The following is a 12697-nucleotide window of genomic DNA, read 5'->3' as shown; positions in this document are numbered from 1 at the left end:
TTCGTATCAAACAAATTTTGTATAGAAATAAAAACGACCTATTGTGAGATTAGTAGCCTAATGATAATTCGGACTATTAATCTTGGAGAAGATAGTAATAATAATTTCTCTGGATGTTGGAGATTCAACCGGCATATTTTACTTCAATTTACACTGAGTCCAAATTGCAACAGGTTTCGTCTGAAAACTTAATGATTTTCCTCAACTGTCGAGTTTACAATAGTTAATTGTAATTGAAGTTACAATATTTACTATTGTATTATTTTGTGAGTATTCGAAGAGCAGCCACATTAAATAATGCAAAATATGACAATTTACGGACAAATTTTTGATAATGTGATAGGTCACATTTTATCAAAAAGTTGATATCAAGAAGTTGAACACGGATCTAATAGATAATTAAATCTTCGACAAATCCAATCTTCAAATGCCTTGTAAAATCTGACAAAGCATTTATTGGAACGGTTCCACTTGTTACTCGTTCCGCTACTACGTAGACATCATGTCGTCATTTTGTCTGTCTGCGCTGACCAGTGACGTCACAGTCGGTTCTAAGACACTGCTCTAGTCAAGTTGGTTTTCTATCCTTTTATTCGTATTTTTTCGTCGGATTATTTGCCGTTGCAATTTTAATATTTATACTATTCGATTTTTTGGAATTTAATCTTGTCTTTAGGCATCTTACTTTCTAGATATTTGTTACTTTTTCACCATGCGGTTGCAAACGCTTTACCTACGTTTCAAACACATCCGGCATCTTGCTTCTTTCATCGAGCATTGTAGTGTCTTTTTGTCTTTTGCAATGGTTCTTAGTCAAGAGCGCATTTACGCTTTTGGTCTAAACCTTTTATCCATTTTCATCAGACCTACGAAACGTTTTTAAAAGTGAATTATTCTTCGAATTAATTCGTTTGTTCTATTCTTCAATTGTGATTCAATTATTCATCGATTTCTTCACTCATTTACTCTGATAAACTTTTGATAAACTTTGTCAAAAATTGCAACCTCGTGTGAGCGTTCATCGCTATTTATTTGATCTACAGAACGTTTTTAAAGTGTGAATTATTCTACAAATTAATTCATTTATTCTATTCTTCAATTATTCATCGATTGCTTCGCATATTACTCTGATAAACTTTGTCAAATTACAACTTCGTGTGGGCTTCAATTGCCATTCTTCTACAATTGGCTTCACCTCGTGAAACTCAAACTTTCAAATTCATCATCTCTACCATTTGGAAATCATTCTAAAAATTCCACAACTTGAAACTCGGATTATTCATTTGGGATTCTACATGCTCCAGCCTACATTCCCACTGGGGGATTCGCCTGCTGTGGTGGACGTTTCCATGCTTGTCATCGCATGGCCAGATCACATCATCGCTTGCTGATGTCCTGTTTCTGTGGGTATTGCGGAGTCATTGCCTGTCTGCCTGGCTGCATCTCCTCTTCAAAATTTTATTCAGGTTATGTAAATCGTTCTATTCAATTTTCATTTACGTATGTATCATAATTGATTTATTAATGTCTATCTTGACATTCAATTCACTGAGGCCACTGACGCCTACTTATTGTTTTATTAATGTCTATCTTGACATTCATTTCACTGAGGCCACTGACGCCTACTTATTGATTTATTAATGTCTATCTTGACATTCAATTCTGAGGCCACTGACGCCTACTTATTGTTTTATTAATGTCTATCTTGACATTCAATTCACTAAGGCCACCGACGCCTATTAATTCATTGGATTTGACAGCTACCCTTGGCTTTACAAGTGATTCACTAAGGCCACCGACGCCTATTAATTCATTGGATTTGACAGCTACCCTAGGCTTTACAAGTGATTCACTAAGGCCACTGACGCCTAATTATCGTTCGATTGATGTCTATCTTGACATTCAAATCACTGAAGGCCTATGCCGCATATATTTTTATGTATTTTACTTATTGAGCACTATTTACAGCTCATTATTCCTTTGTACTATTGATGTCTATCTTGACATTCAAATCACTGAAGGCCTATGCCGCATATATTTTTATGTATTCTACTTGTTGAGCACTATTTACAGCTCATTGTCATTTGTTATTGAGCACTATTTACAGCTCATTATTCCTTTGTACTATTGATGTCTATCTTGACATTGAAATCACTGAAGGCCTATGCCGCATATATTTTTATGTATTCTACTTGTTGAGCACTATTTACAGCTTATTGTCATTTATTAATCATTAATATTGAACCTTACAGCAATAACTTTCATTATAGCACTCAATTTATATTCATTTCAGGTATCATTAATATTACCTTTTCGTTTATTGTCAGATTTCAATGGTCATTAATATCATTGACCTAATCTCATTTAAATTTTGTATTTCTCTAACGTTTTTTCACATGTTGTAATTTACCCAAGATATTTGACTTAATCTACTTACAATTGTTTTTGTATGTGGCCATCTGCCTATTATTATTTTATTGATCCCAAGATATTTGACTCAATGTTTTTTGTATGTGGCCATCTGCCTATTATTATCTTATTATTATTAAATCTTATGTTGTTGATTCATTTAGTCTTTTATTGGCGTACTTACCACACTTCAAGCTATCAGTATTTTTATGCACAGAATTCAAAGATTCATTTGTAGGTATTTATACCAACTATCATTCACAGTCCACTGCCCTGCCCTTGGATTCTGTCAGCCTATTATCAAATATAAGATCTTAAATATAATATAAGACTGTATAATGAAGCCTCTTTTTATGATGTACCTCCTAGCCTATTTGCATTAGAAGAAGTGATTGCATTTCGCGATAACTGTCCATCAATTCAATCATTCTATTCAGATACACATTATCTAATAATTTATACAACCGGAATCTAAAGCATTTGAATAGATAAAATTTCTCACCTATTTCAAACTACTCATAACATTATAATAAATACATAGCATTTGTACAATAGACAGTAATCTATAGTAATAGTTCAAAATATTATTTGTGGAAGTGGATTGTCAAATCTAGAAGATCCAAGAGATTATTCAGTTACCCAATACCAGAATATTTATTCATTGAAAAAGGGATTTTTCCAATAACAAATAGTTAGCATAATGATAAACATACCTTATTTTATAGGTGACAAACGGAGTCAATCGGTCACCATCTTGTTTTTCAAAAATTATCACAGCAAATAGTTCATTCTTTTCTAGCAACTTCATTCCATACTTGGTCGCCGACTCTTCACTACTGAAAGGCTTGATCTTGTCAAAGTCGATACACTGAAATTGTCCCATAAAAAACAAAAATGTAATGTAGATATTACATTCGTGTTGTGGGTATATTTCCATGAAGAAAAACATATTAGAAATTGCTAACCACTTTAAAAACTAAAATGTTTTTGTGATTGTTCAGGCTTCAAATTTATCAAGTTTTTAAATATATTTTCAAGTGTAATAATTATTTGTTTCATCTTTCTGATCAACCCAAATACAAAATTTTTAGTATAATGTATATTTGGATTGTAAATTTTTGTGATTTTTAAAAAAGTGTTCACATAACCTCATTTGGAATATTTTTATCAAGATTAGGGAGAGAAACAGTTTTGGGTTTATCCTGTTGATTCTCTTCCAATTATTAATTTGATATTGTGATTGTGCAATGGAATAAATAAATTGAATTGAATGAATTGTTATATGAATAGAACCATAGAGATACAATAGCGTAATAGATACCACATAAACATGTTGAAGATGTGGCTGGTGAAGCAACAAAACCAGGTTCTATCATAGAGGAATAATAGCGTAAGTAGATATCCTATGGTATAGGGCGTTTATGTTGCAACTTTTACTGTTATCTCAAGCCGATTACTGTCGATTATTGTCGATTTTTACTGTTTTGAGAGTGTATGAACGGCACAGTATGAGAGACTACGAGCGTCACACAGCTTCACGGGAAAGAACTACGTAGACTATCGGCTTGAGATAACAGTATAAGTTGCGACATAAACGCCCTATACCATGGGATATCTACTTACGCTATTATTCCTCTATGATAGAACCTGGTTTTGTTGCTTCACCAGCCACATCTTCAACATGTTTATGTGGTATCTATTGTGACAACTGTTACTGGAGCCGCCAACGTTTTCTTCAGTTTCAAGTTCCGACTTCTACCCAAAATCTGCAAGTTTTGTCATTGCTATGGCAAGGGAGTGTAGAGGTTGGAACAAAAACCCAAGGACAGGCGACAATGCCAGCAATTAGTCATGCTGAGGGTGCGAGCTGGCACTAAGGCTAAACACCAGCAACAAAACACATGTACCACATTCCAGCCACTAGGGGCAGCACCTCCCGGAGCAGTTGAGAGATGAGACAATGGGCCAGGGGAAGGTGACAACCACGAGGAGTAACGAATTTTGGCACAGTCTTAGACGAGCAAGGCAAAGAGCATGTCATCTAAGGAGTAGACGTTTCCAAACCCGCAGCCCGATGGGCTGAAATGCAGCCGCCTCCACCTCAATACAACCCACCACCCTTCTTCATCATCAAGTGAACCACCAGCAAATTTGTGCTAAAATAATTAAATTGTGTCTCGTCGTAATAGTGCTTTGTGCTTCGTAAATAGTGTCGTCGGGGAAAAAAAAGGTTAGTTTTAAGATGACATTTTAATTTATTATTTGTTGTTGTTTGTCTGCCACCAGAATTGAAATAATTTATTTGCCTATTGTTGTTTTTAATTTATTTACAGTGGTTGTAAATTCACCAGTATAGTAATTTCCTAATGCATTTGACTTTATTCATTTATTTTAGTCAATGTTTCTTAAGAGTAAAACATGTCATAAGGGACTTGTACTACATCAACAGATGCGTTTGATTCTAAAATAAAATGAACAATTCTTTATCAATCAATGTAAAACATAAAGGGTAAAACATAAACTTAAATTATGTAAAATATTCTGTTAAATTATTATTAAATTTAAATCAATTATTATTATTACTTACGTTGGCCAACTCTTGTTTATTTGTTTCATGTTCATGTACGATACATATGAATCGATATAATTTGTGTGCTTGGAATAATTTGATCAAATTTAATTATTTCAATATAACGGCGGTATTTGAAACACTTCGTTTTCATTTCTAACATCCACGTTATATCCCCTCCCTTCTGAACTTAGTTGGGAAAGTAATGTGTAGATCACACTTATTGATTGCAGGTTTTCTTCATTTTTTTTAATGTTTATAATTGTTTAGTTTTCATGTTCTGCCAGAGGGCTAGTCGAGGTAAATTTAAATTTTGTTTTCAAGGGTCATTCCTTCTAATTAACGTGGCGCCAAGGTTTTTTTTATTATTGTTTATTTCTTTGTAAATTTCTTTAATTAATTAATAACCAGCAGTCAGTAGGTGTGAACTAGACACTATAATAAAAATGATTGAAAGAATAACCCTTGATGCAGTTATCATGTGCTTAGCTTTTAGGAAGTGTATTTTTCCTGATAAAATTCAAGTAGTTCAATATATTCAATGTTTTAGTTAATATTGTGTACAATATTTTTATTTGCTCTCATTTTTAATCCATCTAAATTATTTCACATATTATTGGACTGGAAATACGACTCAAATTACGAAGTGAACACATGAGCTTCACTTATTCTATTATGAGATTCTTGTTATAAATTCAGCACCTGATTAACATTGGTTTGTTTTCCTTGTCTGTCTTCAGTCAAAGCAGATAGCTATCCTTTTCTAAAGATAAAGTGTTTTGAAAGAGAAAAGGTAGTATAAGAAGATATCCCATGCTATAGGGCGTACATGTTCCAAAATTCACTGTTAACTCAAGCCGACAGTCATAGTAGTTCTTTTACGTGAGCTATGTGACGCTGGTAGTCTCTCATACTGTGCCGTTCATACTCTCACCCCAACACAAGTAATAATAGACAGTAGTCAGTAGTCCACAGTAATCGGCTTGAAATTTGGAACACGAACTACCTATAACATAGGATATCTTATTCTATCTTTATTTCTCTATGGACAAACACAAAGAAGGAGAAGCAGATGAAGAAGAATTTAATAGTTACTACACTTTCAAACTCTGATATTTGAAAAGATCGTCAACTTGTTGATATCAATGAGATAAGTTGAAACAAAAACAATTTCAAGAAAAGAGCATTATGAAATTACTCACATTAACGTAGGAAAGAAGTTTGTCAATTAGCTTCTGAGCATCCTCCAAAGACTTTGACCTATTACTTTCATTAGAATCGTCAAGATACCTGTAACCAATTCAAGATACAAGATATCAAGATACCTGTAATTCAACAATTTTAAATGTGTGATCAGATAGTACAATAGAATTCAATCGTGAAAATGAAGAAATGGAAATGGAGGATTATAATAATACCTTTATTTTATTTGTACAAATAGACAAGTTAGAACACATCTAAATACACAGAATAATAGTAGGTTTTTAACGTGCAGAATAACAGCTCAAGGCCTTTGTGAGTTGCACAAGTCAAAAATGAAAAGAGAAAAAGTTCAGGTACATTGATATAAATGTCTTTGAGTTGTTCAAAATAACAAATAACTTAGTGTCGTGAAATTGTGACGTGCAAATGATCAGTATAGCAATTTTTCCAGCATTAAAAAATATACTCTGTAAGAGACTTAAGCTTTGCTTTGAAAACCTTCACTGGCACGAAAAAGTCCATTCTTTCAGAAAGCTTATTTGCACTTCCAATGCTTCTTTCTACTGGCGATGTGTAGCTTCGTATAACGGGTTTGAACACATGAAACCGTCTAAAATGTCGAGTCGGTACAATCAGGTCGATCCCACGTTCACCAACGGTAATTTGACCATGAAGGCAAGCATGTTTAAACATGGCATCGTTCTTCTTCCTTCGCCATTCCAAGTTTTCCAAGTCTATGGCCAAGCACAGCTCCCTGTAGGATAAGTCTTCTGAGCCTGGAATGAAGCGTCGCATCGAGTACTTAACGAATTTCCTCTGTATCCCCTCCAGCATAACAGATGTGCAGAGTCTATCCCGGTTCCAGATCACGGAGGCGTATTCCAGATGGCTTCTCACAAGTGCTGTGTAGAGACACATCAATGTATTGGCATTTTGGAAATCCTTCGAAATCCACCTCATGATGCCAAGCTTATTTCTAGCCTTGGCCACAATATTCTCCACATGTGAAGTGAACAGTAACTAGGGATCAAATTGAACTCCCAGATCCTGAACACTATTTACTCTTCTGACATCTTCCCCTTCAATCTTGTATGTAGCTATAAGTGGGACAGTTTTCCTGGTGAATGTCATTACCAATGTCTTTTTAGTATTCATGGACATTGAATTTTCCCTTGACCATTTGATCACCTGATCAATATCCTGCTGAAGACGTTGTAGATCTTCACTAGAGTTTATATTCCAGAAGACTTTCAGATCATCTGCATACAGGAGGGTTTCACATTTTAGATCATCCACTATATCATTTATGAATAGATTGAAGAGCAGGGGTCCAAGATTAGAGCCTTGGGGAACACCAGATAAGGACTCAAACTCAGGAGACTTGCAACCGTTGTATCTTAGATGAAATTTCCTGCAGTTGAGGTAAGATGAAATCCATGTTGTGAGAGCATGGTTTAGTCCAAAACCAGCCAGTTTATTGATGAGACGATCATGTGGCATCTTATCGAATGCTTTTTCCATATCAAGATAGATTACGTCAACCTGCCCACGTTGTTCAACACAAGGGCCAGCACTTGAAAGAAAATTTGCCAAATTGGTCACTGTTGAACGGCCTGATACAAAACCATGCTGATGTGTACTTATGCGTCCCTCAACATTCCGATAAATGTGTCCATGAACTATCATTCCCATAATTTTGGCAAAAGGATCCAAAACTGAGATTGGCCGAAAATTTGAGACATCATTGGAATTTCCCTTCTTAGGTATAGGTGTCACAGCTGCCTTCTTCCAAACTTCAGGGAAAATTCCACAAACCAGGCTTAAATTGAAGACATGGACAAGAACTGGAGACAACAAATGTCCAACACCCTTGACCACAAAATTAGGGATTCCACTGGGTCCAATAGCTGATCCACCCTTTAAGCCCTTAATATCAGACAGAACATCAGCCTCGTCAACAAACGGAATTCCAAAGGACAGAGAGGCAAATTTGTCAGTAGTGATATTGCATGCTGAATTAGATGACCGTTGACAGAGTGAAGCGAAGTATTTTCCAAACTCGTTGCAAATGGTGCCTGGGTCAGCCACAATTGATCCATTGATTGAAATAGATGATGCACAAGATCCAGTTCTATGCTCCTTGATATATTTCAAAAATCGTTTAGGCTGACTCTGAAGGTCATACTCCGCTTTATGTTCAATTTCAAAAGTTATATAATATTGATAGAATGCACATAGTTTGACATAGCTTTAAAATTATTTGACTTTCAATGAATAATGTCTGAAATAAATAACAAAACGAGAAATGACTCAATGTCTAAAATGATCAATAATTCTATTATAAAAATAGAAAATTATGTCCAATTTGAAAATGTACCTAATATTAACAAATAGAACGTACAGAGTTGGCATGGCTTTAAAATTATTGGACTTCTAATGAATAATGTTTGAAATGGATAACAAACAAAACTAATAGTGACTATAGAAGCCTATTAAGCCAATTGGAATTGGCCATAAAAGACTGTCAAGTTTTAAAAGTCTTGAATCTTTTCATGAACAAATATTACACTATTTTTCATACATGTAGGAAATGTGTATGATATAGCCAGGTCCACGTTATAATGACAGTGGAAAATTATAGGAGAAAAGCGTTGCCGATTCTCTGCCTTGCCACTGCCTTCTACAGAGGATAGCTGATACCGGTATATCTAATTTAATATATTTTCATGCACAGTTTCATTATTACTTCTCTTTTTTTATTAAAAGTCTGATCACAATGTTCTGTAATAGGACCACCTTCATAGTTTATCTATTACCTATTTCATCTACCCTCTATTGTACGACTATTTTATTATGAACTATTTTATTAGTTTTTCATTGTATTCTTTCATGATAAGTTTCATTCCACATAGATGCAAATAACAACTTTAGTTTGCTAATGTGATAGTGCTTTAGTATGTTGATGGCTCAATATGTACAATATTATTTTCTTCAATATTTGTAATTGATTAATACTGATGCGGAACTGCAAATAATTATTTATTTCTCAAGTTTCATTTAATTTTATATTGTATATTTTTGTAAATGTTACCATAGGCAACAGCCTTGTAACAATTATCAATAAATATCTTATCTTATATTAACGCCAGTTACACAAACATCATCTGTTTAATCTAATAGAATTTATAAGGACGACAAAAGATCGTACGACCAAAAATCGATGTGTGTGTAACTAGCACAACTAGACCTACTGTTCATTCTTGTTTAAAATAAAATCAATATTATATTTTATTCGCCTAGAAAATATAAATATTTTTCAATTATTTAATTATCAATTTTCATGAACGAAATGAAATATTTTGTTAATTAATCATGTGTCTACATTGTTAGAGAACGATCTGGCAACTTTGCAGAGCTAGAAAATTATATCGTTATCAGCTTTATCGAATAATAGACAAGTATAGCAACACCAATGTTAATCAAATACTGCCATTATAACGTGGACATCACTATAGCTGCAAGTACAGTACTTAAAGATAAATAAATATGAAAATTGAAATTAAGTTGACATAAAATAATCTCTACTGCTTACTTTTTAACGAACGCCTGCATTCCCTTCAATTCATTATCGCTGGTTACTAGATTCAATGAGTCTTTCACAAGTGTATTATTTAGTACTGATGCTCCTACTTGGGAATCTATTAGTTTCTGGAAACAAAAAGCACAGATAACATAATTAATTTTCAAGTCTCTATTAATCTTGAAAGTTTCTGAATTAACTTCATTCCAAAACCTGTTAAGTCAATTTTTCCGATTTCTGTTTTTCAGGTTATATCTCATCAAAACATATGAATTTAGTATTTGCTAGTGTGTTTCTTGCCAAAACCTGCTTCTTAAAGCTGTAATCACCATTCAAACATTTTTTTTTCCAAAACCTGTTAAGCCAACTAGTCGTTTTTCCAATCCATGCCATGTTCCTGCGCATGCGCAGTTTTATTTTTACAAAAAATGGTTCGATAAATTGAATAACAACATTGAAAATAATACATATTGATCTTCTAATGATGAATTAACTTCCAGCGAGAATTCATTGGCACAAAGCATACAGTGTTTCAGCAACAGTTTTTCCCAATTTGCCAACAAATTATGTTTTTGAATTAGCTAAAAATGGAGCTCTTCAGTTCTTCTTGAACCTCTTCAACAAGGGCCAGATAGTCCCAAATAGCTACATGTACATATTATAGATAGTAGATATTATTACATAGTTTAGAGTGCATAAAAACACTTCACTTACATCAGGACCTCCTAAATACATAGGAGGTCCTCCTTACATGGGCTACTTTTTAACAAATTAATAAGAACAATATAAAAATCTTGGAGTACCCTTATTTTTAAAAAGACTTTAAAATATTTTTATTTTTTTCTATTATTTATTATATATTTTTCCAACTTTTAAATAAAACTTTTGACATTTCAACTTGAAAATGAGTTAGGGTCGAAACAAGTTGTTGAACTATTTTAAAGTTTATAAAAAATAAAGGGTACTTAAAGATTTTTATATTATTTTTATTAATTTAGAGTGCATATATTCAAATAAGTGTCCATTACACCTACATAGTGACCAAGTTGGACAAATAATTATTGGATCGAGATCTAGACTTGCTAGTGAGCGAATACTGACTAATTATGATGTTGACTTGCATTTATTTATTGTGATGGTGACCACTAACGACAGGACAAGTATGTTGAATATGTTTGTACACACATGCTCGTCATGCATGTTATGTCATCAGCGAGAGGCTTTGAACAAAAAACAAAAACCTGAAACGAAATTCATCTTATTGAACTTTTACTGATGACCTTTGAAACAATCCTAATTTATGAAAAGCTTTGAAAGATAAAATAATTAACATTTTTCTCCAACTCTTCAATTCAAACATAACCTCAGATCAAAATTCCAATAAAAAAATATTCGACTAGAACACAAGCGAGTCGAGATATTGATCCAATTTTGTCTTTTTTTCTTTAGGGCTACTTTCAAATATAAATAAAAACTAGAAATCTATTAAATGATTGGCATTAAATAGCCGAAACATGTCGTGATTGAAAAATTTTAAAAAGGTACTTACATTTCTAATTTCTATTTACGATCCAATTTTATTTGTCCAACTTGGTCACTATAAATATAAGTGTAATGGGGTCCTAAGACATATTATGAAAGAAGTGAATCAACTGTAATTCAAAATCACGTGTATGTTACTTGAAAAATAGATCATAACATTAATATCTAGTAGCCTTGCTGGCTCAAGTCTGGTGTCAGAAGTTTTCAGCACACACCTAATCAATTTCAGGGACTCTGACATGACCTGACGACTGTTTTTTAGGCAGTTGAGACCGAAGATTTAACGTATCCATCCGAAACAAGGGAGTGGCCCGAGAAAAAGATCTTGCCCGGGTCGGGATTCGGGTCCGGGACTCTTAATTATGAAGCCAACATCTAACGATAGATGAGATTAATAGAAAATCACTTACTGAAACATTTTTTGAGCAACTAGTTTCGGTTTTTACCGATCTGTCTTTAGTAAACTGATAAATGGTGTAACAATCTACAGTAACTATATTACCCACAGTATGGCCATTGACTGTCACGTGGTACAAATCCGCCATTAAGATTCCAAACAAACTTTTTAGTCCTATCTTATTGCATTGGAAATTTGGAATTTATCACTTTTACCGATTGGAAACATTTTTTGAACTTCCGATGAGTTTGGTATAACATTTTCGAAGGAAAATTGATACTTTAATATAAAATAATAAAGTCGATTAAAGTAACTTTTACCGATTGGAAACATTTTTTGAACTTCCGATGAGTTTGGTATAACATTTTCGAATGAAAATTGATTATACTTTAATACAAAATAATAAAGTCGATTAAAATAACAGTAATAATGCTTAAAACATCAATTTCTCTTCCCTCGGGCTCCTCGCGGACCACTTCCACAGCTTTCGTGGACCACCTTTTCGAAACCACTGATCCAGATAAATATGCAGAAACATAGATTTCAAATTTATTGTATTTCCTCATCCAATTTATTGGTTTGACAGTCAATGGCCATACTGTGGGTAATATAGTTACTGTATAACAAACTAAACTAGTTTCTAATTTTTTAGTGAATGCAGTACGTGGTTGCAAAGATAAAAATCTGGTGTGGTACACTCACACAACTTTCCTTGCTCATTGAACTGTAAGCCTCATTCTTAAACGAAAATAATTTAGGGGAATAACATAATGACGATTGGCGGCAACATATTTGCAACTACGATCAGACTACTGTATATGTGTATATATAATTGTTTTCAGAGTACTTTTTCCTTTGTATAAATTGTGAAATTCGATGATTTTTTAAAAGTCGTCAAAACAGCTGTTCTACAGATGAAATATCTCGACTATGTGTTCTTTTTATAAACTGCTCTACCTACCTACCTCATGCACTAGAAGGAGGTTACAAAGTCCAT

General features: G+C 33.5%; 1 protein-coding gene across 3 annotated transcripts in view; it reads right to left on the bottom strand.

Annotated features, from left to right (window-relative positions):
- Window positions 1-12697, bottom strand: part of LOC111044570 (ATP-binding cassette sub-family A member 2) — a 149398-nt gene that overhangs the window by 129924 nt on the left and 6777 nt on the right. For all 3 annotated transcript variants that reach the window (XM_039424783.1, XM_039424785.1, XM_039424784.1), the window contains exons 4-6: window positions 9774-9889; window positions 6181-6268; window positions 3123-3277 (exon numbers count right to left, since the gene is read on the bottom strand). In XM_039424783.1, coding sequence (XP_039280717.1) covers window positions 3123-3277; window positions 6181-6268; window positions 9774-9889 — 359 coding nt within the window. The remainder of the gene's footprint in view (window positions 1-3122; window positions 3278-6180; window positions 6269-9773; window positions 9890-12697) is intronic.

Source organism: Nilaparvata lugens, chromosome 3 (genome assembly GCF_014356525.2).
Source record: "Nilaparvata lugens isolate BPH chromosome 3, ASM1435652v1, whole genome shotgun sequence".
Taxonomy (NCBI): domain Eukaryota; kingdom Metazoa; phylum Arthropoda; class Insecta; order Hemiptera; family Delphacidae; genus Nilaparvata; species Nilaparvata lugens.
The sequence above is the reverse complement of the archived record's forward strand: the minus strand, read 5'-3'. Positions and strand labels throughout refer to the sequence as shown.